Consider the following 26,404-nt stretch of genomic DNA (forward strand, 5'->3'; position numbering starts at 1 on the left):
ATACAGTAGCGTTAAAAGTCTATTTATCTCTTGTTTAAATTCTTACTTTGCATTTTCCACATGTACAGTAGATTTAAAGTGTAAATTGGACTATCTGCTGCTCTCTTTTCCACAGGAGTGTGCCCATTATTTTCTCGAAGTCAAGGACAAGGACATTAAGCATGCCTTGGCTGGCCTTTTTGTTGAGATCCTGGTCCCTGTTGCAGCAGTAAGACCCTGTTTTTTCCTCTTGCACTAATTGATCTCAATAGACGAACTGTGCAGAGGATTGTCTCTCTTGATGCTACCTCATGTGATGTTGTTCTAGGCGGTGAAGAACGAGGTGAACGTACCCTGCCTGAGGAACTTTGTGGACAGCTTGTATGACACCACGCTGGACCTGTCCTCCAGAAAGAAGCACTCGCTGGTTAGTTACAGAACAGAAAACAAACTGACGCTGATTGTTGGGTCTCTGTTTTCACTCCGACACCCTCGGCTGCATGCTGGATGCCTGTGGTCTCTGTGAATCCTCAAGGTCACTTTTGTGTAATTTTATTTTACAACACAGAAATAATTTATGAGGGCAGACAGGCAGCCAATACTAAGCACAGAAAAGAGAATGAAAGCAATGCAGCATGCAGTAGATATGCATATGTGAAGTTCCTTGCCTTTAAAGTGTCTTCAATAAAGCATCTCACCACATTAGTTCATAGGCATATAGAAAGAAAACAACCCTTATGAAACTTCAGTTTGCTGAAAAGGTTTACATTCCCCTGAGGCAGCATTTTATAAATGATTCATGATCAGCAAGATCATATAAAAGCAGAAACTGGTTTAAAATGCACTTATGCAGACTTGGTTCAGAGGTAATTCTTCAAATTGCTCAAATTGTCTACTTAAAAAACACACTCAGATTCCAGAAATAAGATTTAGATTTTTAAGTCAGTGTGAAGCTTTTTTTTTTTAACAAAAATGTGATCTTATTCTGGAAACTAAACATTTGCTTTCCTCCACTCAGGCTTTTTACCCACTGGTGACATGCCTGCTGTGTGTCAGCCAGAAGCAGTTCTTCCTTAACAGATGGCACGTCTTTCTTAACAACTGCCTCTCAAATCTGAAGGTAATGTAACCTGGAAACCAGCCGCCATTAAGTCAGATTACAGCTGTCTTTGTTTACCACAGAGGGGTATTTAGATCTGTGAAAGCTGTGTGGATCATGTATGGATTTCTGTTGCACAAAATACAGATAGAAGTGTGTTAAATTACATTGTTGTTTGATATTTGATTGTCTACATGGCACTATTACACCGAATGCTTTAGGCTATAATTATTGCAGCTGTATGAGCACAGGGTTATTACAGTAATGAGCTCATTTAGTTACTGCATCCTAATCTAAAATAAATACCACTTTCAGGCTGGTTCTGTCACTGACTTTGTTTTAAAATTGTGATTTTATTACAGAGCAGAGACCCGAAAATGGCTCGTGTTGCACTGGAGTCCTTGTATCGACTGCTGTGGGTTTACATGATCAGAATCAAGTGTGAGAGCAACACTGCAACACAAGGGTAAATATCTTTTAATTCTCTGTATTTGCACTTTTTTCCTCCAGTGTTTTCAGTAAGCATGAATGAGTATTTTTCGTGAAACGTGTGAGAAACTGCTAATGCTGAAAGTAGACAATGTAATATTTTAGTGAGAATATTTTTCTGGATTTAAGGGAAGAGCGCAAAATTTGATTTCAGTAGTGGCTTTGGACTAAACTGTCCATCCATGTTATGGATTTTATTTTGCTATTTGGTGAATGCTTTGTACACGTCCAGGGGTGCAGGTTTTCTGTGCCAGTGGCTCACAGGTTTATCAGCAGTTATTATGAGCCTCAGCCCACTGGAGGAATCCCAGACAGGCCCAGCCAGACTTTTTAAATGTGTTAATTAGGCCAAAAATAAACATGTCTTAAAATAAACCTCCTTTCAAGCAATAGAAGGACTGTACAAAACATTTAAAAGCTTGCTCAAGGTGTCCTCATAATGTGTTCTTTTCTTTGGCTCCACAGTCGTCTCAACACCATCATAACGACACTTTTCCCCAAAGGATCCCGCAGCGTGGTACCAAGAGACATGCCACTGAATATCTTTGTCAAAATCATCCAGTTTGTTGCACAGGTAAACACATCAATACTGTCAGCAGACGTCAATTTTAATGAAATGCTATGTAATATAATACTCTCATTGCATATTCTTATTTTCTTATAGGAAAGACTGGATTTTGCCATGAAAGAGATTATCTTTGACCTCCTGTGTGTTGGGAAACCAGCAAAAGCCTTTAGTCTTAATCCTGAGGTAAGAGTTCAATATTTACTTATACGGTGTGACACACTGATATTTATTTGTTAATTTATTTCTTTGTTTGTTTGGTTGTTATTTGTTTTATTTCATGTATCCCCGATCAAAATTCAGTTTCTTGAAGAGCACATTTATTCTTAGTTTAAAGGAAATTATGTGAAAGGTCTTTCTTGCCGTGTACAGAAGTGTATCTTGTAAGGTAAATATAAAATTTAAAAGTAGTGTTGCTGTGATTAAATTGAGTTGGAAAAATATTATCCATGGCTTATCAAAATTGATACCTCATCTAAATATCCGAGGACATTCCAGTTGTACATGTACTGGACAGTTTTATGCCACAGCAATGCCCTCAACTATACAGCAGCAGTACTGTTGGAAATATAACAATAACAACAACAAAAATAATAATACTTTTTCTATAGCACCTTTTGAAAACAAAGAACAAATGTTAAATTAGACAAATATTGACAACAAATTTTAACAAATGATAAGATCCCAAACATGCAATATAAAGAAAGTCAACAACAGCCGTTGCAGCAACATGCTTTCCAATAATTTTTTTTATAACAACAAAAAAACACGGTGATTGGCTGGAAGAAAGTAATCACATGTAAAAATTACGCTAATAATATGTTAAGACCCTGAACAGTTTTTTGTAATGTGATTCTGCCTGAGTAATTTACATACTAGCGATTAAACCCTCCAAAAACTATATAAAATTCCCCTCAAATATGTCCACAGTACTCCCAACACTGCTACTGTTACAAGGTAATTTTGTGCAGGTGGTTAAAGGATTTTTTTTAACCCCTGGTAATTAACATCTGAACTTTCCTTTCCATTCAGAGAATGAATATTGGTCTGAGAGCATTCCTGGTCGTAGCCGACAAACTGCAGCAGAAGGACGGTGAGCCTCCCATGCCGAACACCGGTTGCACTTTGCCCTCTGGGAACACACTCCGAGTGAAGAAGACGTACCTGAGCAAAACGCTGACAGATGAGGAGGCCAAAGTCATCGGTGAGGCAGATGAAGTGTGGTCAGGAATGTTGGAAATGGCCAGCTTTTGCAGACTCACATTACAGCATCAACAGAGTGGATTTAGAACAGTTTTTTCATTTCTTCCAGGTATGTCACAATATTATTTTCATGTGCGGAAGGCTATTGACAACATCCTCAGACACCTGGACAAGGAGGTGGGACGCTGCATGATGATGACTAACGCTCAGATGCTGAACAAGGAGCCTGAGGACATGATCACGTAAGTGTGCATATGCAGTCTATCATACTAGCTACCAAAACACTTCACCTGGTAGAAGTCCAGAATGACTCAGCAGGATAGTGTTAAAAGTGCCATCATTAAATAATTCTTACTTATTAACTCTTCATAACATTCATCACAATACTTTCTCAGTTTACGCTTGACAGTTAGACACATTGGCAAGACGCGTTTGGAGTAATAATGAAATCTGACCTTTTCCAGAGGTGAAAGGAAGCCAAAGATCGACTTGTTTAGGACATGTGTTGCTGCCATTCCTCGCATCCTGCCTGACGGGATGTCCAAGCCAGAGCTCATAGACCTGCTCTCTCGGTGAGTCCCCAACATTTCTAAGGAATGCCAAGCTCAGGCTGCGCAATCTGACTGTCTGGCAACATAATTGACTGCAGATGTAATCAAGTGTTATTAAATTTTGTTTCAAAAGCTCCTAACTTGTTGACAGACTCTCAGATACCAACCAGGGCAATCTTGAATTAAATGTTTGTTGTTTTTTAGAGACGACAATAAAGTTATTTATTCCTGAGTTATACACACACCACAGCTGTGACCTCCAGTAGTACTTCCAAAGGAGGATCATTTCTGTTTATCATGTTAAAAACATTCATTTATGTATTTTTTACTTGTAAACATTCCACATACTTATTTAACCAATTGCCTGACAGCAAATATGCTGCTAATATTGTAAAAATAGATTCAAATCAGATTAGTAGTTTCCTGTTGTGTTTTGTTTGGTTAAAGGGGGCAAGTTACATTAAACTGAGTGTATTCCAGACTTAAAACACCTAAAAGTTTGACAGCTTAACTTATTTGATGCTTCAGGGGAATTCAAGGTAATTGAATTGAAGAATTGCCTCTGCAGGACTTGTTTCTGCTTGTCAGATTTGTAACTTAGACTATGCTGAAAATCCTGCCTGCCAAGAAATCTTCAGGCTAAGCTAATTGGACACTTAACCTCACTGACTGACTGACTTATTTTTATTCCTGTTTGGGTTTTTTTTGTTTTTGTCCTACTCTTCAGATTGACAATCCACATGGATGACGAGCTTCGACTCATTGCCCAGAATTCCTTGCAGAGTCTGCTGGTGGATTTCCCTGACTGGCGTGATGATGTCCTGTTTGGATTCACGAACTTCCTGCTACGTGAGGTCCAAGACACCCACCAGGGATTGTTAGATACGTCCCTTAAATTACTGCTACAGCTGCTCACACAGTGGAAACTAACTCTAGCTGCTCCAGGGAAGAGCTATGACACCACGAAAATGCACACTGTGGAGGTACACACCTTGTGTTTATATTTATTTAGTTACTTATTTTGTGCCCTTAACAAGAGGGAGTGACTTTCTGATTGGGAATGCTAACAAACACCTGTTGTACACATAGATATTCACTTCACAAATGCTTCACTTTAATAGTACAACAATGAAATCCACTTTTTTTTCCTTTTTTTTTTTAATCGTCATGTTTATTTTATAGCTGTTGCAGAGTAGTTCGAGCCTGAAGATCCCTGCAGAACGAGGTCCTCATTCCACTGTGCTTCATGCTGTGGAGGGACTGGCGGTCGTGCTGCTTTGCTCCTGCCAGCTGAGCACCCGCAGACTCGCCATTGCTATACTCAAAGAGATACGCAGTCTCTTCATGACCATCGGACAGTCTGAGGTAAAACAAAGAAACAAAAACTGATCCAACAGGTTAACTGTGCAATAAAACCAAATAATCCTGGTCTGCCCTCCTGTATGCTTATAATTCTTTCCATTGTTATACTGTATTTAGACTTTTCAACACTTTTTATTGTAAATACCTGTACACTATTTACACAATAGTTTCCTTATTTTTGTGAGCTACTGGATACCTTGAATTTCCCATTTATCTTTCTGTCTATCTATCTATCTATCTATCTATCTATCTATCTATCTATCTATCTATCTATCTATCTATCTATCTATCTATCTATCTATCTATCTATCTATCTATCTATCTATCTATCTATCTATCTATCTATCTATCTATCTATCTATCTATCTATCTATCTATCTATCTGCAGGATGATGATAAACCGATGATAGAGATCATGGATCAGCTCAGCCCTATTATCTTGGAGAGTTTTGTCAACGTTGCAGTGTCTGACACAGTAAGTTGTTTGTATCTTCATTTTGTCACTTTCGTTTCTTTGAGGACACGATTGGGCATCACTAAACAATTTAACCACACTCAACAGCAAATTATTGTTTGTTGAGTTAACTGTGAGGGAGAAGCTCATTTTAGTTCCTGAGCGAACAGCTGGAACTGAGCAGCTGTTGGCCAAATGACTCTCATTTACATAATCATCAGGCTATCAACATGAGGCTGAGAATTTGTCGAGGATTGGATAATACCGTAAATATCCTTCTATGTATTATAAAAATGCATTTCTAAATATACTGTGCCATAATCTGACATGGGATTTCCCTTAATAGCGTTTAAATTCTTATTGTTACACATAAGAAATTAAACGAAAGCTTCTGGTTGGATGTCTACCACACTCGTGACCTCTGACCTTTGACCTTTGACCCCCGCTTGTTTGCAGGCCGCCCTGCCAGCTGGTCACCATGTGGACCTCCAGTGGCTCGTGGAGTGGAATGCGCTGCTTGTCAACAGTCATTATGACATTAGGAGCCCCTCGCATGTGTGGATCTTTGCCCAGTCTGTGAAGGACCCCTGGGTGCTGTGCGTGTACAGCCTCCTCCGACAGGACAACCTGCCCAAACACTGCCCCACAGCCCTGAGCTACGCCTGGCCGTACGCCTTCACTCGAATGCAGATGCTGATGCCGCTGGTAGATCCAAAGTAAGTCGACTCAAACGCTGCAGTGAGTTGAAGACGGATAATAAAACACTTCCTCTCTTTTCTGTTTTCTTACTTCCCTGTTTGGTGTTCCTGTTTTTAGAGTGACCGCCTGATACCAGCTTCCCATTGAGCATAAAGCTGAGATAAAAATAAGGATCTAATAATATTTCCTTTTTATGTGATTCTCCAGCAACCCAGTGTACGCGAAGAAAACCAGCACCTCTGGCAGTGGCGATAATTACGTAACCCTGTGGAGGAACTACCTGATCCTTTGCTTTGGGGTAGCCAAGCCCAGTATCATGAGCCCCGGCCATCTGAGAGCGTCGACACCTGAGATCACAGCTCCTACGCCTGACAGCGGTGTCAGCTACGATAACAAGGTAGCTGCGTCCCCCATCCTCCGGCCTTATTCATTCCCTCAGTGCTTTGTCTGTCCACGATCAGGTGTTCACACTGAGCTTGTTGACATTCAAACTCAAAGCATCAAATTACACAGCAGCCATTTCACATGAATGGAACAGAAAGCCAATATATTCTTAACTGTGCAGACACTTATCTCAATGCAGCCCTGAGTAATTAGTGGTGTTCAAGCAGCGTGAGGGATTTTATTTGTCTGACTGAACTGTCGCTGTTTGATGTTTCAGGTTATCGGAAGCCCATCTGTGGCTTGGCTTCTGAAGCAGTTGGTTCCACTGATGAGGGCAGAGAGCATTGAGTTGACAGAGTCATTAGTTCTGGGCTTCGGTCGCACCAATTCACTCATATTCAGGTATATCAAATAACCGCCTTTCAGATCTTCTACTCTGAGTTCTTCTACAGCCTTGATGGACAAATCTTTCACCTAATTTCCCTTTACAAAAATGTACTAATTGTTATGGTTGCTACTTAGGAACTGCAACAGTTCAGTGCTTCTGATTTGAGCTGCCGTTTTGTTTTTGCCTCTTTTAGTGAGACAGAAACCAGTGAAATGGAAGTTAGAGCACAGTCCATTATTTTCTCCATAATTAAAGCCTATGTTGACCTGTATTTATGTGGATTTAAAGTGGAGATGGACAGCGGATTATACTGGAGTGCTGCCTTGTTGCCTTTTTACAGTTGTTTCCTAGAAATCTGATTTTACAGTTTAATCTCTTTCCTTGAAAAGATAGAAAAAAATTGTCACAGCGCAGTTTAATTTTGCTTATGGAGCCAAACATTGTTTGATGAAACATTTTACAAGTTTTTTTTTCCAATGTGTGCACACAGGGAACTTGTGGAAGAATTACATCCCCTAATGAAGGAGGCATTAGAAAGAAGACCTGAGGTTTGTTGGTCTCATTTGCTGCACAATGCATGATATAAGCAGAACCATTAGAGTGACTAGAATGGACTACATCATACACCATCGTATCAGAGAGCTGCTATGTTTCAGAAAATCAGTCAGTAAATGAGGATTACTAATAGTGCCTCCAGGGCTTATTCTTCAATTAAGGATTTGGATTAATGATATTTTGCAGAACAAGAAGCGGCGAGAGCGGCGAGACCTGCTGAGACTGCAGCTGCTGCGGATCTTTGAGCTGCTGGCTGATGCAGGTGTCATCAGCGACAGGTAAGCGTGGCATTAATGAACACTTTCAGCCCAATTCACAGATAAAACCACATCCAGCATACTTAACAACTAAGAAGGGTCAATAAGATTTATAATACTGACTTTTTGCTGAACTGTCCGCTCACTTTGGGCTAACTTTTTTATTGCAATATGAAGCCCTGTGTCTGTATGAAAACAGCACAACGGCTAGAAGTAGAGGAAACACTAAGATGGCATGTATGGTATATCAAAGATATAATGTCATACATTTCTTTGATTATTAATTTTACATAAATCTTAAAAACAAGCATCAGAATCAACATGTATAATTTTTCCAAGTGCACACAGGTCTTACCAATACAGGAAAAAATGGGAGCTCTGTATACTATAGATATTTCATTACTAATTTGTTTCCATACTTGTCTCGTCTCTGCCCTGTATATGTATATCCTGAAGTTCAGCCCCTCCAAAAACTATATAAAATTCCCCTCAAATATGTCCACAGTACTCCCAACACTGCTACTGTTACAAGGTAATTTTGTGCAGGTGGTTAAAGGATTTTTTTTAACCCCTGGTAATTAACATCTGAACTTTCCTTTCCATTCAGAGAATGAATATTGGTCTGAGAGCATTCCTGGTCGTAGCCGACAAACTGCAGCAGAAGGACGGTGAGCCTCCCATGCCGAACACCGGTTGCACTTTGCCCTCTGGGAACACACTCCGAGTGAAGAAGACGTACCTGAGCAAAACGCTGACAGATGAGGAGGCCAAAGTCATCGGTGAGGCAGATGAAGTGTGGTCAGGAATGTTGGAAATGGCCAGCTTTTGCAGACTCACATTACAGCATCAACAGAGTGGATTTAGAACAGTTTTTTCATTTCTTCCAGGTATGTCACAATATTATTTTCATGTGCGGAAGGCTATTGACAACATCCTCAGACACCTGGACAAGGAGGTGGGACGCTGCATGATGATGACTAACGCTCAGATGCTGAACAAGGAGCCTGAGGACATGATCACGTAAGTGTGCATATGCAGTCTATCATACTAGCTACCAAAACACTTCACCTGGTAGAAGTCCAGAATGACTCAGCAGGATAGTGTTAAAAGTGCCATCATTAAATAATTCTTACTTATTAACTCTTCATAACATTCATCACAATACTTTCTCAGTTTACGCTTGACAGTTAGACACATTGGCAAGACGCGTTTGGAGTAATAATGAAATCTGACCTTTTCCAGAGGTGAAAGGAAGCCAAAGATCGACTTGTTTAGGACATGTGTTGCTGCCATTCCTCGCATCCTGCCTGACGGGATGTCCAAGCCAGAGCTCATAGACCTGCTCTCTCGGTGAGTCCCCAACATTTCTAAGGAATGCCAAGCTCAGGCTGCACAATCTGACTGTCTGGCAACATAATTGACTGCAGATGTAATCAAGTGTTATTAAATTTTGTTTCAAAAGCTCCTAACTTGTTGACAGACTCTCAGATACCAACCAGGGCAATCTTGAATTAAATGTTTGTTGTTTTTTAGAGACGACAATAAAGTTATTTATTCCTGAGTTATACACACACCACAGCTGTGACCTCCAGTAGTACTTCCAAAGGAGGATCATTTCTGTTTATCATGTTAAAAACATTCATTTATGTATTTTTTACTTGTAAACATTCCACATACTTATTTAACCAATTGCCTGACAGCAAATATGCTGCTAATATTGTAAAAATAGATTCAAATCAGATTAGTAGTTTCCTGTTGTGTTTTGTTTGGTTAAAGGGGGCAAGTTACATTAAACTGAGTGTATTCCAGACTTAAAACACCTAAAAGTTTGACAGCTTAACTTATTTGATGCTTCAGGGGAATTCAAGGTAATTGAATTGAAGAATTGCCTCTGCAGGACTTGTTTCTGCTTGTCAGATTTGTAACTTAGACTATGCTGAAAATCCTGCCTGCCAAGAAATCTTCAGGCTAAGCTAATTGGACACTTAACCTCACTGACTGACTGACTTATTTTTATTCCTGTTTGGGTTTTTTTTGTTTTTGTCCTACTCTTCAGATTGACAATCCACATGGATGACGAGCTTCGACTCATTGCCCAGAATTCCTTGCAGAGTCTGCTGGTGGATTTCCCTGACTGGCGTGATGATGTCCTGTTTGGATTCACGAACTTCCTGCTACGTGAGGTCCAAGACACCCACCAGGGATTGTTAGATACGTCCCTTAAATTACTGCTACAGCTGCTCACACAGTGGAAACTAACTCTAGCTGCTCCAGGGAAGAGCTATGACACCACGAAAATGCACACTGTGGAGGTACACACCTTGTGTTTATATTTATTTAGTTACTTATTTTGTGCCCTTAACAAGAGGGAGTGACTTTCTGATTGGGAATGCTAACAAACACCTGTTGTACACATAGATATTCACTTCACAAATGCTTCACTTTAATAGTACAACAATGAAATCCACTTTTTTTTCCTTTTTTTTTTTAATCGTCATGTTTATTTTATAGCTGTTGCAGAGTAGTTCGAGCCTGAAGATCCCTGCAGAACGAGGTCCTCATTCCACTGTGCTTCATGCTGTGGAGGGACTGGCGGTCGTGCTGCTTTGCTCCTGCCAGCTGAGCACCCGCAGACTCGCCATTGCTATACTCAAAGAGATACGCAGTCTCTTCATGACCATCGGACAGTCTGAGGTAAAACAAAGAAACAAAAACTGATCCAACAGGTTAACTGTGCAATAAAACCAAATAATCCTGGTCTGCCCTCCTGTATGCTTATAATTCTTTCCATTGTTATACTGTATTTAGACTTTTCAACACTTTTTATTGTAAATACCTGTACACTATTTACACAATAGTTTCCTTATTTTTGTGAGCTACTGGATACCTTGAATTTCCCATTTATCTTTCTGTCTATCTATCTATCTATCTATCTATCTATCTATCTATCTATCTATCTATCTATCTATCTATCTATCTATCTATCTATCTATCTATCTATCTATCTATCTATCTATCTATCTATCTGCAGGATGATGATAAACCGATGATAGAGATCATGGATCAGCTCAGCCCTATTATCTTGGAGAGTTTTGTCAACGTTGCAGTGTCTGACACAGTAAGTTGTTTGTATCTTCATTTTGTCACTTTCGTTTCTTTGAGGACACGATTGGGCATCACTAAACAATTTAACCACACTCAACAGCAAATTATTGTTTGTTGAGTTAACTGTGAGGGAGAAGCTCATTTTAGTTCCTGAGCGAACAGCTGGAACTGAGCAGCTGTTGGCCAAATGACTCTCATTTACATAATCATCAGGCTATCAACATGAGGCTGAGAATTTGTCGAGGATTGGATAATACCGTAAATATCCTTCTATGTATTATAAAAATGCATTTCTAAATATACTGTGCCATAATCTGACATGGGATTTCCCTTAATAGCGTTTAAATTCTTATTGTTACACATAAGAAATTAAACGAAAGCTTCTGGTTGGATGTCTACCACACTCGTGACCTCTGACCTTTGACCTTTGACCCCCGCTTGTTTGCAGGCCGCCCTGCCAGCTGGTCACCATGTGGACCTCCAGTGGCTCGTGGAGTGGAATGCGCTGCTTGTCAACAGTCATTATGACATTAGGAGCCCCTCGCATGTGTGGATCTTTGCCCAGTCTGTGAAGGACCCCTGGGTGCTGTGCGTGTACAGCCTCCTCCGACAGGACAACCTGCCCAAACACTGCCCCACAGCCCTGAGCTACGCCTGGCCGTACGCCTTCACTCGAATGCAGATGCTGATGCCGCTGGTAGATCCAAAGTAAGTCGACTCAAACGCTGCAGTGAGTTGAATACGGATAATAAAACACTTCCTCTCTTTTCTGTTTTCTTACTTCCCTGTTTGGTGTTCCTGTTTTTAGAGTGACCACCTGATACCAGCTTCCCATTGAGCATAAAGCTGAGATAAAAATAAGGATCTAATAATATTTCCTTTTTATGTGATTCTCCAGCAACCCAGTGTACGCGAAGAAAACCAGCACCTCTGGCAGTGGCGATAATTACGTAACCCTGTGGAGGAACTACCTGATCCTTTGCTTTGGGGTAGCCAAGCCCAGTATCATGAGCCCCGGCCATCTGAGAGCGTCGACACCTGAGATCACAGCTCCTACGCCTGACAGCGGTGTCAGCTACGATAACAAGGTAGCTGCGTCCCCCATCCTCCGGCCTTATTCATTCCCTCAGTGCTTTGTCTGTCCACGATCAGGTGTTCACACTGAGCTTGTTGACATTCAAACTCAAAGCATCAAATTACACAGCAGCCATTTCACATGAATGGAACAGAAAGCCAATATATTCTTAACTGTGCCGACACTTATCTCAATGCAGCCCTGAGTAATTAGTGGTGTTCAAGCAGCGTGAGGGATTTTATTTGTCTGACTGAACCGTCGCTGTTTGATGTTTCAGGTTATCGGAAGCCCATCTGTGGCTTGGCTTCTGAAGCAGTTGGTTCCACTGATGAGGGCAGAGAGCATTGAGTTGACAGAGTCATTAGTTCTGGGCTTCGGTCGCACCAATTCACTCATATTCAGGTATATCAAATAACCGCCTTTCAGATCTTCTACTCTGAGTTCTTCTACAGCCTTGATGGACAAATCTTTCACCTAATTTCCCTTTACAAAAACGTACTAATTGTTATGGTTGCTACTTAGGAACTGCAACAGTTCAGTGCTTCTGATTTGAGCTGCTGTTTTGTTTTTGCCTCTTTTAGTGAGACAGAAACCAGTGAAATGGAAGTTAGAGCACAGTCCATTATTTTCTCCGTAATTAAAGCCTATGTTGACCTGTATTTATGTGGATTTAAAGTGGAGATGGACAGCGGATTATACTGGAGTGCTGCCTTGTTGCCTTTTTACAGTTGTTTCCTAGAAATCTGATTTTACAGTTTAATCTCTTTCCTTGAAAAGATAGAAAAAAATTGTCACAGCGCAGATTAATTTTGCTTATGGAGCCAAACATTGTTTGATGAAACATTTTACAAGTTTTTTTTTCCAATGTGTGCACACAGGGAACTTGTGGAAGAATTACATCCCCTAATGAAGGAGGCATTAGAAAGAAGACCTGAGGTTTGTTGGTCTCATTTGCTGCACAATGCATGATATAAGCAGAACCATTAGAGTGACTAGAATGGACTACATCATACACCATCGTATCAGAGAGCTGCTATGTTTCAGAAAATCAGTCAGTAAATGAGGATTACTAATAGTGCCTCCAGGGCTTATTCTTCAATTAAGGATTTGGATTAATGATATTTTGCAGAACAAGAAGCGGCGAGAGCGGCGAGACCTGCTGAGACTGCAGCTGCTGCGGATCTTTGAGCTGCTGGCTGATGCAGGTGTCATCAGCGACAGGTAAGCGTGGCATTAATGAACACTTTCAGCCCAATTCACAGATAAAACCACATCCAGCATACTTAACAACTAAGAAGGGTCAATAAGATTTATAATACTGACTTTTTGCTGAACTGTCCGCTCACTTTGGGCTAACTTTTTTATTGCAATATGAAGCCCTGTGTCTGTATGAAAACAGCACAACGGCTAGAAGTAGAGGAAACACTAAGATGGCATGTATGGTATATCAAAGATATAATGTCATACATTTCTTTGATTATTAATTTTACATAAATCTTAAAAACAAGCATCAGAATCATCCATCCATCCATCCATTATCTATACACCGCTTAATCCTCACTAGGGTTGCGGGGGGTGCTGGAGCCTATTCCAGCTGACTCGGGCGAAGGCAGAGGACACCCTAGACAGGTCACCAGTCTGTCGCAGGGCCACACACAAAGACAAACAATCACTCTCACATTCACACCTACGGGCAATTTAGAATAATCAATTAACCTCAGCATATTTTTGGACTGTGGGAGGAAGCCGGAGTACCCGGAGAGAACCCACGCATGCACAGGGAGAACATGCAAACTCCATGCAGAAAGATCCCGGGAAAGCCGGGATGTGAACCAGGGATCTTCTCGCTGCAAGGCGAAAGTGCTAACCACTACGCCACTGTGCAGCCCGCATCAGAATCAACATGTATAATTTTTCCAAGTCCCTTTCAGTCAAAAAGTCCCTGAATTTTTGTCACAAGACTGTTGGTTGCACTTGAGCCACTAATGGCTTCACAACTGTGCTGAGGCCCACAGAATGTCTTTTACTTTTACTGAATTTGGTTGCTGTACACTGAATATTTAAAACAGACATTTAGAGTAAAGAAATATCAGGACTTCACTCTTAGATTTGGTTACATTTTTTGATCAAACTGCACATCACAGATGAGTAGTTCATGGACAATCAGGAAAGTGACTGCTGATTCTTTCTGTTTTCAGAAAATGGTTTGATAAATGGTGTAATTGTAGCTTTTTTTTAAAAAAAATATAAGATGCCATTAAAACCCACCAGCAGTTTTCAAAATTTCAGTGCAAAGTTCAGGGGTTGATTAAACACCTTTGTAATTAACACACACACAGTTTGGGTTTTGACAGATGTTTAACTAGAAATTAAGAAAGAATTGTTGCATACTATTTTTTTTCGTGGTTTGTCTTGACTGGGCGTCTCCCTGTTTTCTCTGTGATCCCGCAGTACAAACGGAGCTCTGGAACGTGACACCCTCGCCCTGGGCGCTCTGTTCCTGGAATATGTGGATCTAACCCGGATGCTTCTGGAAGCTGAGAATGACAAAGATGCAGAGATCCTCAAGGACATCCGAGCTCACTTCAGCGCCATGGTGGCCAACCTCATCCAATGTGTACCAGGTGCTCCTACGGCTCAACTTTACAGTCCTTTTTTCTCCAACCAGTTACCGCTCAGACAAATTTCCGAATACAGCCTGCAAACTCGCCTACTACAATCCCTCTGTCTATTTGCGAACTGTGAATTTTATAAGAGGCTTCAATTTGGCTGGAGTTAGCACAGCACACAGAGTACCAGACTCTTGACATTGATCTTGTTTTGGATGTAGTCCAGGGGGAGGTGATCCAAAAATAGAACAACTTAAGGACACAGCAGGCAAGGGCAGGTGATGACTCATGGGTTACCACGCATTCACAAGTCCCTACTGAACGGCTAATGGTCTGTCGAGGGACATCAACATCTTGTTATCATATTGAGGAGTGCACTTTTAGTTGTGAGCTAAAAGTTTAAGATTGCCTGGATATTTTAGATGACTCCACACTTTCTTAATGAGCCTTTCTTTATTTCCCTCCTCAGTGCACCACAGGCGCTTCCTGTTTCCACAGCAGAGCCTTCGGCATCACCTCTTCATCCTCTTCAGCCAGTGGGCCGGCCCGTTCAGCATCATGTTCACTCCTCTGGACCGTTACAGTGACAGGAACCACCAGATCACAAGATATCAATACTGTGCCCTGAAGGTAAACATAACTTTCTTCACTCTAAACAGAACAACCCAGCTGTTAGGATCATTACAAGGTCACCGAGGCTGAAAACTTTTGGAACTCTTCACCTTTTCTTGTCCAGTGTTGTGTTGACATTGGATTGAAATGTGCTGCTATTTTGGCAGTGTAAGATGAGGCCAACAGTGGAACAGTTATTAAAACCATTAACATGTGAGCATTCTTGACTGATGTTTGTTGTTCCAGGCCATGTCGGCTGTGCTGTGCTGTGGGCCTGTGTTTGATAACGTTGGCCTCTCTCCAGACGGATACCTCTATAAGTGGCTGGATAATATACTGGCCTGCCAGGATCAGCGGGTATGTAGCCAATACTTTACCACTGTGGTGCAGTTAAACAAAGAGCTGACCCAGGAAGCTCATCTGATAGCTTGCTCAAGCCTGCTTTATAAAGGCCCAGCACTATTCTTTGCCAACTGCTCACCATTATCTTGCTGCTGGCAACTACTCAAGGAAGAGTTTTGTTTCAAAATAAACTTGTGTGATACTATCTTTATTCCAGTTTACTGTGATACATGATAAAGCAGCTGCATGTTTATTTTATCTTTTGTTTCTTCCTTTGAAAAGCCCATTACATGACTTAAGGTGTAGTATTTACTGGGCAGCTAACCAGAAAATATAATTTATCAACTCTGTGATATGACAGAAGTAGAGCTGCTGGAATCATTTTACACTGAATGTTTAACTCTCTGAGTGCCAAGCAGTTTTTGGGCATTTTTTGCTCCTGTTAGATTTTTACTTACTGTGAGCTCATTTTTCACTGCAATATGAAGTCCTGCAGCTCTATGGAGACGGAACAACCATGGCCAGAAGTAGAGAGACTTCAAAATGTCTTTTGTGTAGTTTAACAATATTATAATTCCACGAATCATTAGAAAGAATAAAACAAAAGGTAAATTTCTTTGATAATTTAATTTACAGTAATTGAAAAAACCTGGAATCGATGTTTTCCCAAGAGCAGGTATTACCCATAGTGGCACAAATGGTGACTTTAAAAACTATAGGTTTTTTACTACTTGCTCTGTGATAATACAGTCTGCAGTTGAGCCAAAAAGTACTTTTGTCGTGTGAGTGTTTATCGCAGCTGAGTCACTAATGGCTTCCTGTTGTTACAAAGAGCACAGAATTTTTTATTTGTTTTTACAGAATCTTGTTTGTATAAACAAGTTATTTTGGCAAATTTTAAAACGAGCCATGTAGAATAATATGATTTTAATGAAATGTCAAAACTTAAAGTAGATTTGTTTAAGTTTCCTAATCGAGCGGCAAGTCACAGATGAGCACTTCAACAACTGTCAGAAAGTGCAAATCCTGATGAATCACTCTGCTTTTAAAGTTTCTGGCCCCGTTAAATGGTGAATTTTTGTGTTTTTGCAAATACAGCATGTCAGTGGGTTTGAAATGCAGATTCAGAGGTTTCAGTCATTCAAAAAAGAAACAGCCTCAGGTCATCACTGAACAAAAAAAGAAAAATTAAATGAAATATGAGATTGTTCGTGTTTCGTCTCAGGTCCATCAGCTCGGCTGTGAAGTCGTCATCCTGCTCCTGGAGCTCAATGCTGACCAGGTCAACCTCTTCAACTGGGCTGTGGATCGCTGCTACACAGGCTCCTACCAGCTGGCCTCAGGCTGCTTCAAAGCCATCGCTACAGTCTGTGGCAGCAGGTAGAAAATCTCATAACAAGCTAAACTCAGCTGTCTGCACAAACCGTTTATATCAGGGGCAGTTATACTCCAGTCTTCCTTTCTTTCCATTTGTGTTGGATAATCTTGTGTTTATTTGTAAGTCTTTTTAATGAGGTGAAGTTAATTACCGTTTTCCCTAATTACCTTAACTACCACATACTCTGGATAATGCACATTTCTTATCCTAGTGAGGAAACTGGCAAAGCCTCTAAGTGTCACCTCAGCTAATCCTATTAAAGGGCTCATTATTCACGAGAAATTCACCTCTTCAACTCTCACTTAATCTCAGCAGGAATTAACCCAAGGATCACATGAAACACTCACTTTCTTGTGTTGAAACTTTACTTCATAGTGTATTTTCTCTCTTTTTCTATACCAGCAAAAGCTACCCATGTGACATCGTGACGCTGCTGAATCTGGTGCTCTTTAAGGCGTCAGACACCAACAGAGAAATCTATGAGATTTCAATGCAGCTAATGCAGGTGAGAAACGTAACCAGTCTGTTGTGCTGCTGTGTAGTTTAGCATGGCAGCAGTCCAAGTGACACATTTTTACTCTTTCATTGAACAGATTCTTGAAGCGAAGTTGTTTGTATACTCTAAGAAGATTGCAGAGCAGAAGCCAAACAGCATCCTCTATGGCACCCATGGTCCACTGCCATCTCTATACACCGTCTCTCTGCCTCAGCTCTCCAGCCAGCTGGCCAGGATGTACCCCGAACTCACGCTACCTCTATTCTCAGGTAGCTGTTTGTCTTGTATGTGTGACTACAGCAGTGCTAGCCAACTGTATTCTATGTATTTCAGATTTCCTCCCTGCTGTAATACTCGGTCGGCTTGTCATCTTCTCCTGGTTTGCCACTAAATGCTGCTCAGTCATCTTCCGAAGAAACCAGACACATACTGTATTTACAGACACTTCCACAAACCACAGAGAGTTTAATTTCACTGAGAGACACCCCCTGTTTAAGTTTAATTCATATGCGAATCAGAATCAAACTGCTCATTATGGTAAAACTGAGTATACATTCTGTGTTTGATTTCCTTATAGAATATAACCACCGCAGTTGCCACTGATGTTATTCTGATGTTAGTGTTGCCTTCATTCTGAATTTTTCCAGAGGTTAGCCAGAGGTTCCCCACCACTCATCCCAATGGGAGGCAGATCATGCTGACCTACCTCCTGCCTTGGCTTGGTAACATAGAGCTGGTGGACAGTGGCCTTCTGCTCCCAGTCTTCACACCGTGCACCACAGCTTATGATGCTTCCACCCAGTTAACCAACACAACTTCATCACACCTGCTCAAAGGCACCGGCTGGGGCTCCTTACAAGCTACATCCATGGTTCTCAATAACCTTATGTTCATGACCGCCAAGGTAACGTCATGTTGAGGTGGTCTGATGAAAACATTAATAAGTAATCTGAGGTCAGGGCAGCTAACATGGCATTTTTTTACCTACTCTAACCAGTATGGAGACGATCTACCTGGACCAGAGATGGAAAACGCCTGGAACGCTTTAGTCGGCAATGAGAAGTGGAGCAACAATCTCAGAACCACACTGCAGTTTGTCATCAGCTTGTGTGGTGTTAGCAGTGACACCACCCTCCTCCCATATGTAAGACATTTAGGTCTTGCTGGAAAATGCTATGTAGCTCTTTTTCTTTTTTTTTAAAAATCATTTGAGTTTCTCACGGCTACTCTGTGGTGTATTTATTTAGATCAAGAAGGTGGTGATCTATCTGTGCCGGAACAACACCATGCAAACCATGGAGGAGCTGATATTCGAGCTACAGCAAATGGATCCAGTGAACCCTGTGGTGCAGCACTGTGATAGCCCTCCTTTCTATCGCTTCACTGCCACAAGCAAAGCCTCCGCAGCAGCTTCAGGTACATCTTTTAAAAACACAGTCTCTCTGAACAGAACGGACACCTGTTGAAATTGATATTCTTTAATGGAAAAAATCATCTAACCGTGAAATCCCAACTGTTTCAATGGAACTACTTAGTGGTCAGCCACAGAAAACCAGACTTTCTGTGAACATACTATAAAATATGGGCACGGTTTTGTTTCATTTCTAGGCACAACATCGAGCAGCAATACTGTTGTTGCAGGCCAAGAAAGCTTTCCTGACACAGATGACACCAAGATTGTAAAGGAGAATGAAGAAAGGTACAGTCATCAGTGACCTCTTAAGTCTTGTGATTCAGTGAAGTACTGCATTAACAAGACACATTCTAATGTTGTTTTTTTCTGACCTCAGGCTTAGTCACATAATACGAGCACACAACCGTCTGGAATCACGCTACAGTAACAGTTCAGGCGGATCTTACGATGAAGATAAAGGTGAGTGTTTTTCTGTTTCAAAGACTGCATGAAAAAGTGTGGTTGTTGTGGTTTGGTGTGTGTGGGATACACAGGCTGGGTTGGAGGGTAAATGGTAACCGGCATGGTGTCATTGATAATGCATGAGCACTGCAGAGCAGCCTGGGGCTTTTATAGAGCTTCTGTGAGAACTGGCACTCAAATACAAGTAGTGGAGCCCAGAGCCCCAGCACTGTAGCCAGTGACCCAAAAACTGCTTTGTTTCACAGTCTTGGGCTGAATTAGTCCTGCATACTAGTGTGAATAAGAATCACCTGAAGATATAAAGTATCCTGGAATGTCCTTTGGATAACTCTTCTTTTAAACTGAAGCTCTCTTTGGAAATGCTTTATTGATAGTTCTTCGTCTCTATGGAAACACCACAACCATGGCTAGAAAAAGAGAAAACTCAAAAATGTGTTTCTTTGCAATATGACAAAGTTTAAATGCAAAAAACACGAAAAAAGAAAAAAAAAATTTAAAAATGACATTCACAGATGCTACCACAACTGGAAAAAAAGTGGCGACTCTAAATGCAAAAGATATTGTACTACTTACAGTGCATTTTTGTTTTGATTTCCATACTTTTCTCCACTCTACTCTGTGTAAGCACAGCCTGCAGTTCAGTCCAGTTCAGCTGAAAAGTCCCTGAAGTTTTGTCATTTGACTGTAGGTCACAGTAGAGTCACTCACATTTTCATGGTTGAGCAAAGGAATGCAGAATTTTTTTATTTTTTACTAAATCTGGTAAATCTAATTTATTTATTTTTAATACATTTCTAAATGAGTAAAGGAATTTTGATGAAATATCACAATTTTTAGCTTAGATGTGGTTACAGTTTCTGACCAAATGGCATGTCACAGATGAATATTTCAAGAACTGTTAAAAATCTGTCAATTCTTTCTGTTTTTACAATTTTTGGCTCTGATAAATTTTGCATTTTGACAGTTTTCTTAAACTGAACTTAAGTGTCGAAGCCACCTTAAGATTTTGAGGTTTAGAGTCTTAACTGTGTCCTTTGCCTTCATGCCACTTATATCCTGCAATGGAGAAACCACAAACTCATTTAAATAGATGTCTAAGCTGGGATTAATTTAAACACAGTATTCTATTACCATTTAGGTGAACCTTTGCCCCCCTATGCTGATTGGTTAATGATGGTTATTGAGACCAACCAGCCCCATCCTCTGCCCATGCCTCTGAATGGAGGATGCTGGGCTCCACTGGTGGACTTTTTACCAGAGACCATCACTCCCAGAGGACCACTGCACAGGTTAGACTGCAAAATGTGCTCATTCTGTCACTCCGGAACAATTTTAAGGGGTGCTTGAGACCAGTGATGGGATTAATCTTTAGCTTTTAATACTCTGCCACAGTTGATTTTGATTTAAAGTGTGTTTCATTTAATTGAGAGGCTTTACAGTGTGTGTTTTTGCTCATTATAGGTGTAATATAGCAGTCATCTTCATGACAGAGATGGTGGTGGATCACAGTGTGAGGGAGGACTGGACCATGCACCTGCCTTTACTGCTGCATGCCTTGTTTTTAGGTGAATTCACTCATCCTTATAGCAGCCATAACATAAGCAAAGTAAATGTTGTGATGTACTGCGTATTTGGACGCAGATAATTGAAATAACAAGTAGTGACATTATGGTGAAAGAGACTACCTGGTCTAATCATGTTTTTTACTTCAGGCATGGATCACTATCGTCCAGAGGTGTTCGAGCACAGCAAACGTCTTCTCCTCCACCTGCTCATCACGTTATCCTGCAACAACAACTTCCAGGCCATCGCTTCAGTCTTACTGCAGACTCGTGAGATCAACTGTACAAAGACTCTCACCTGCAAACCGAGTCTGCAGCCGGACTGTTTACCTTCAGGTAAAAACACATCTTCCTTTACTAACAGTGACGTGTGTGAGTTTTCTGAGTTGCAAATATGATCACACTTTACTAAAATGTTGACATAGCAACTTGGCATTTGACACATGTCTCTTCTTCTTGGACTAATAAAAACTTGAACATCAGGAGGGGATGGCTAGCATTCCTTTCAGACAATAGATAAGTTTCTTATCTGGGGAGAAAATATTTGGACGCTGTGCCAAAAGCAATAACAGAGGACATCAAAGGTCTTGATTAAAGCATTCCATTCTGCTATTTTTATCCTCTTGCCCAAATTGGGGCCATCTGCTCAGGCCTGGATAGGCTGCTTCAGCTTCCCTCCTCCCCCAGCTGATAAACTGTTTTGCAAATGTCTAGACATTTGAAAATATCCAGAATGTTATTTGTCCATTTTACCAATCAGGTAAAATTTGTATGCCAGAAATAGTGACTTTTTAAACAATGACGACGCACAACAATAACAACGCTGCCTCTGAAATCCAAAGAAAACATGAATTGCAATGTCTTCCCTCACGTGTTTATTGAATTTGTGTGTAACGTGTCGTGTCTTGCAGGAAAAATCCGTTTTTCAATAGCAACAATAAGATTAGATGTGCAGCAGCTTAGTAGTTAAGTTTGACAATTTCATCACATTAAGTATATTCAGTGAGTAGACAAGGCTAATTAGATTCACATTCCATGTAATGTTAAAATGCAAGTCATGCTGTTCACTGCATGTTTCCTACTTACATTATCCACTGCTATTTCCAGCTACAAGTTGCAAGTCAGGTAACTGTTTTGATTACTGCACTGAAAAGGAGAAGCTTTCCAATTTCGTTATACACTGTATAATGACAATAAAGCATATTCTATTCTATTCTATTCTATTCTATTCTATTCTATTCTATTCTATTCTATTCTATTCTATTCTATTCTATTCTAAATGAAATCCAACATCAACAATGTGTTTCTGAACAAACACCTGTCCCTCTGTTGTGTTCAGGAGGTTTTGACTTCTTGCGGGAGTGTCAGGCATCTCCTGTGCCGGACTCTGGTCTGAGTTCTTCTTCCACCTCGTCCAGTTTAAGTCTGGGAGGCAGCAGCAACAACCTGCCAGAGATCTCACAAGATATGGAAGAACTGGTGACCTCCAGTAAAATGGATGAGAAGACTAACAAGCTCATTGAGTTTTTAACCACAAGGTACGGATTGTTACGTGATTTTATACAATAAATGCATGTTACAGTGCAAAAACATTTTACGGATGGCAGTCAGAAGTAGAATTCTGATATGCTGGTAGGCTTTCTCACATTTCTTGATGTAGGTTCCCACCTAGTGGTGCTGCATGCATAGTGCAACAGATAGGAGTAGATAAAGTTTGATATTAATTGTACATATTGTAAATTCCAATTAAAACCATGATCTTGTAAACTCCTGTAAAATTTAGGATTTTATTTATTTAAAATAGGTTTCACTACATACATAAACACCTAAATTCACACTTGGTGCAGGTTATTCAGAATGTTTAAGTAACTGTCCCATGTCTATGATAGCATATTTCTGAAAAAGACAGTATGCTGGGTGTTGTTAGTGACAAAGAAATGGTTGTTTTGTAGAGCATATGGACCACTCTGGTGCCATGAAGACATTTCACCAAAGAATCAAATTTCAAAAAGCACCGGGCAGCTGACGAACTTCCTGCGACATGTTGTGTCTGTGTTCAAAGATTCCAAGTCAGGTAATCCTTCCGTATATTCTTAACGGGGATTATTAAACAAATACACTACAAAACTCTGTCTCTGACACTGAATAATACTCTCCACGCTCTGTCATTGTTAGATTTCCACCTGGAGCAGCAGCTCAGTGACGTAGCGCTGCAGACGGCCTTGTGCAGTTCATCGCGCCACTACGCTGGTCGCTCCTTCCAGGTGTTTCGAGCCCTTCGGCAGCCAATCTCTGCCCACGCTGTGTCCGACCTGCTGTCACGGCTGGTGGAAGTGGTCGGTGAGCACGGGGAAGAAGTGCAGGTAAGTGGTCTTTGTGTGTATGTGATGCATGGGAGTATTTGCATTGTCATATATCTAACAGCAAGAGTTCACAGGATGTATCAGCGCTTCACGGTGTTCCTCAAGAAGCCAAATTCACAAGTTCAGTCCTTGTTTCCAACTTTGAGATTGTCCAGGTTGTCCAAGAAGAAACAGATTCAAACTGTTTTTTTAGGGAGCTGGATGAACCTCTGTGAGTAATGGGATTTCCGTTCTGTTAAAAAGACTCTTATATCTGTGGACATCCAGTATTGTTGTATGGCAGTAGGCAGGTACAAAGTGGTATCCAATCAACCAAAAATGTTCAGCTTCCATCTACAAAATATCCTTGTAACTCAGTTGTGTCGTTTACTTTTCGAAACAAATGGAGCCTGAGAACCCCTAATTTTTTAAGACTCATTGTGTTCAAGATGACTTTTTAAAATGCCATTTAAGCTATAGTTAGTTTTTTTAAACAATGTAGATCATTGATTGGTACACAAGAAAACACCCAAAAATGCAGTTGTGTGTTTTTCTTGCAGGGCTATGTGATGGAAGTATTACTCACACTGGAATCTGTGGTGGATAACTTGGCTGAGTGCCTCAAAAACAATGATCTCATGGCTATTTTGACAAGGTTTGTGTCTCCTTTACATGTATTTATGTTTAAAGATGTTAACATTTTTGTTGAAATATTTGGTAACTTTATTTTTTTTGGTAAATTACAGAGCCTCATCTCCAGATTTCCTCACCAGTTTCAAGTTGCTGTCCAACAGGAAGAGCACCGGGCAGCTCAATCTGAGAAGAGAAGAGAGGAGCAGACATCAGAGGAGCTCTTCAGTTCCCAAGAAGTTTGGTGAAGCAGACAGGTGGTCAGATCCACCTCGCAGTGCCACACTGGACCGTATCCAAGCCTGCGAGCAGCAGGTGTTGTTAGCAAAGATCCGCAGCTCGTCCTCCTCTCAGGACAACATCACCGACCCGACGAGCATCAACCATCCCACCAACCTGCTGGCCACCATCTTCTGGGTGGCAGTGTCACTGATGGAGTCAGACTTTGAGTTTGAGTATCAAATGTCCTTAAGGCTGTTGAATAAGCTGCTGGCCAACATGTCGCTGGACAAACAGGAAAACAGAGAGAGGCTGGAGAAACTGCAGAGCCAGCTGAGATGGAGCAGCTTCACTGGGCTGCAGCAGCTGCTGTTAAAGGGCTTCACCTCAGTGTCCACAACTGACCTCACGCTGCAGCTCTTCTGCCAGCTCACACCTGTGTCACGAGTGCCTGTAGTGGACACATCACAAGCCATAGGTACAATGTAGAAATCAATGGATATGGTTTTGTAAAACATAAATTTTGTAGTACACGTTGTGTCCATTCTTGTATCCATATAATTTTAGTTTCATTTACACCAGTTACTGTGCTTGGAAATTTTTTAGAAAAGGATTCATCAGAAATACTGCAGTGATTTCTCTGTTTCATCTATTAGGTTTTCCTTTGAATGTCCTTTGCCTGCTCCCGCATCTGGTGCAGAACTTTGATGGTCCCACGCAGTTCTGTCAAGATGCTGCTGAGAGGATAGCTCAGGTTTGGCTCTGTTAATGTTCCTATTCTCACTTTCACTCATTATATGTTTGAAACTAATGGACTTTTTTTTGTAGGTGTGCCTCGAGGAGAAGAACACCAAGCTCTCCAACCTTGCTCATGTCATGACTCTGTACAAAACACACTCCTACACTCGAGACTGCTTCTCCTGGGTCAATGTGGTGTGTCGATATCTTCATGAAGCTTTCTCAGATATCACCCTGAACCTAGTCACTTACATGGCAGAGGTCTGTGCCGCTGATCTGATCAGATTTTCTCAGTCACATTCACGGTGTGTTGGAGGTGCTAAATATATTGATTGTTGTGTTATTGTTGTAACAGTTGTTGGAGAAGGGTCTTCCCAGCATGCAGCAGACCCTTTTACAAGTCATCTATAGCCTCCTGAGTCACATGGACCTGAGTGGAATTCAAGCCAAACCCTTCAACATGGAGGTGCTCAAGACAATAGAGAAATTTGTCCAGGTGAGTTAAAACACTGTGTAAGAATTTGTGTTCCCCTATACATGATTATTTTGAACATGCAGCGACCAGATGCTTTTCCCGGTGTTGATTTTTAACTTGCGGCTGTTGAAATTTGTATGATGCTTCTATGGTAACTCACTGAGTTACACATGTGCGTGGAATGTGAAAAGAATTGTATAACTTAGATCAGATGTGATCAGTGGAAATCTTTAGCTAGTGGGGTGTGAGTAAGAGTCTTGTGTTCCCTTTTCCTTTTGTAAGTGTTCATGAGAAAAAATGGGGAAAAAAGCTGCCTTGTGTCAGTGCAGTAAATTCGTAGACACACCCAGACTATAAACAGCCTGCCTCTCTGCCACAGGCCAGGCCTCTGCCTCTTCTCATTCCATTTTCCTTTCACACCTCTGTCTACAAAAATAGAACTTTGTAAAAACACACAAAAAGACATTTGTGGTTGTGTTTTTTCAAACATGTAGCTATGCTGGTTTTTGTCTGTGTGCACAGGTGAATTTGTGTGTTTCTGTTCACTGTAGACTGCCCATTGGAGGGAAGCGCTGAAAATCCTGAAGCTGGTGGTTTCTCGATCGGCCAGTTTGGTGCAGCCTTCCTCCCCACAGAGTGACCTCTCCTATGAGGACATCAGCCGTGTCTGGGATCGCTCTTCCAAGGCCTTGCCTGGGAAAACGCTGGATTTCTACTTTGACATATCTGAGGTTAGAGACCCCTTCTCTTGCTTTCTCTTTACCAAGGTCTGTGCAGTCTGCAGAAATCCTGTATGTTTGGCCCTGTATTTTTTCCTGTACTTTCCAGGGTGTGGTGCTTGTTGAGGTTGTGCGGAATCTTTTAAAGCTCTTTGGAGGGGAAACATTTCTTCCCCTTCCTTAATGGTGATATTTCTTTTTGACGTAACCTCTTGAGATTAGCTTGAAAGCTCGAAAGGTA

At 41.0% G+C, this 26,404-nt stretch overlaps 1 protein-coding gene across 3 annotated transcripts in view; it reads left to right on the top strand.

Annotated features, from left to right (window-relative positions):
* The window catches only part of frya (furry homolog a (Drosophila)), a 49,171-nt gene that overhangs the window by 12,331 nt on the left and 10,436 nt on the right, over positions 1-26,404 (top strand). For 2 of the 3 annotated variants that reach the window (XM_023262851.3, XM_055012147.1), the window contains exons 1-34: positions 8,597-8,764; positions 8,873-9,005; positions 9,228-9,335; positions 10,042-10,297; positions 10,497-10,679; positions 11,017-11,103; positions 11,539-11,798; positions 11,989-12,178; positions 12,443-12,567; positions 13,044-13,101; positions 13,295-13,386; positions 14,617-14,789; positions 15,244-15,404; positions 15,633-15,743; positions 16,954-17,108; positions 17,509-17,611; positions 17,700-17,871; positions 18,250-18,506; positions 18,600-18,746; positions 18,850-19,018; positions 19,211-19,301; positions 19,393-19,475; positions 20,617-20,767; positions 20,940-21,043; positions 21,191-21,376; positions 22,380-22,578; positions 22,993-23,114; positions 23,216-23,403; positions 23,943-24,037; positions 24,129-24,709; positions 24,888-24,985; positions 25,060-25,230; positions 25,325-25,465; positions 25,996-26,175. In XM_023262851.3, the coding sequence (XP_023118619.2) occupies positions 8,665-8,764; positions 8,873-9,005; positions 9,228-9,335; positions 10,042-10,297; positions 10,497-10,679; positions 11,017-11,103; positions 11,539-11,798; positions 11,989-12,178; positions 12,443-12,567; positions 13,044-13,101; positions 13,295-13,386; positions 14,617-14,789; positions 15,244-15,404; positions 15,633-15,743; positions 16,954-17,108; positions 17,509-17,611; positions 17,700-17,871; positions 18,250-18,506; positions 18,600-18,746; positions 18,850-19,018; positions 19,211-19,301; positions 19,393-19,475; positions 20,617-20,767; positions 20,940-21,043; positions 21,191-21,376; positions 22,380-22,578; positions 22,993-23,114; positions 23,216-23,403; positions 23,943-24,037; positions 24,129-24,709; positions 24,888-24,985; positions 25,060-25,230; positions 25,325-25,465; positions 25,996-26,175 (5,430 nt within the window). In that variant the 5' untranslated portion in view covers positions 8,597-8,664. Of the gene's footprint in view, positions 1-115; positions 209-307; positions 407-997; positions 1,100-1,440; positions 1,545-2,032; positions 2,142-2,231; positions 2,319-3,164; positions 3,337-3,444; positions 3,578-3,799; positions 3,908-4,613; positions 4,870-5,068; positions 5,252-5,636; positions 5,724-6,158; positions 6,419-6,608; positions 6,799-7,062; positions 7,188-7,663; positions 7,722-7,914; positions 8,007-8,596; positions 8,765-8,872; positions 9,006-9,227; positions 9,336-10,041; positions 10,298-10,496; positions 10,680-11,016; positions 11,104-11,538; positions 11,799-11,988; positions 12,179-12,442; positions 12,568-13,043; positions 13,102-13,294; positions 13,387-14,616; positions 14,790-15,243; positions 15,405-15,632; positions 15,744-16,953; positions 17,109-17,508; positions 17,612-17,699; positions 17,872-18,249; positions 18,507-18,599; positions 18,747-18,849; positions 19,019-19,210; positions 19,302-19,392; positions 19,476-20,616; positions 20,768-20,939; positions 21,044-21,190; positions 21,377-22,379; positions 22,579-22,992; positions 23,115-23,215; positions 23,404-23,942; positions 24,038-24,128; positions 24,710-24,887; positions 24,986-25,059; positions 25,231-25,324; positions 25,466-25,995; positions 26,176-26,404 lie in introns of those variants that run through there. The other variant, XM_023262861.3, reaches the window with a different exon arrangement.

The sequence above is a fragment of the Amphiprion ocellaris genome, chromosome 7, assembly GCF_022539595.1.
Source record: "Amphiprion ocellaris isolate individual 3 ecotype Okinawa chromosome 7, ASM2253959v1, whole genome shotgun sequence".
Taxonomy (NCBI): Eukaryota; Metazoa; Chordata; class Actinopteri; family Pomacentridae; genus Amphiprion; species Amphiprion ocellaris.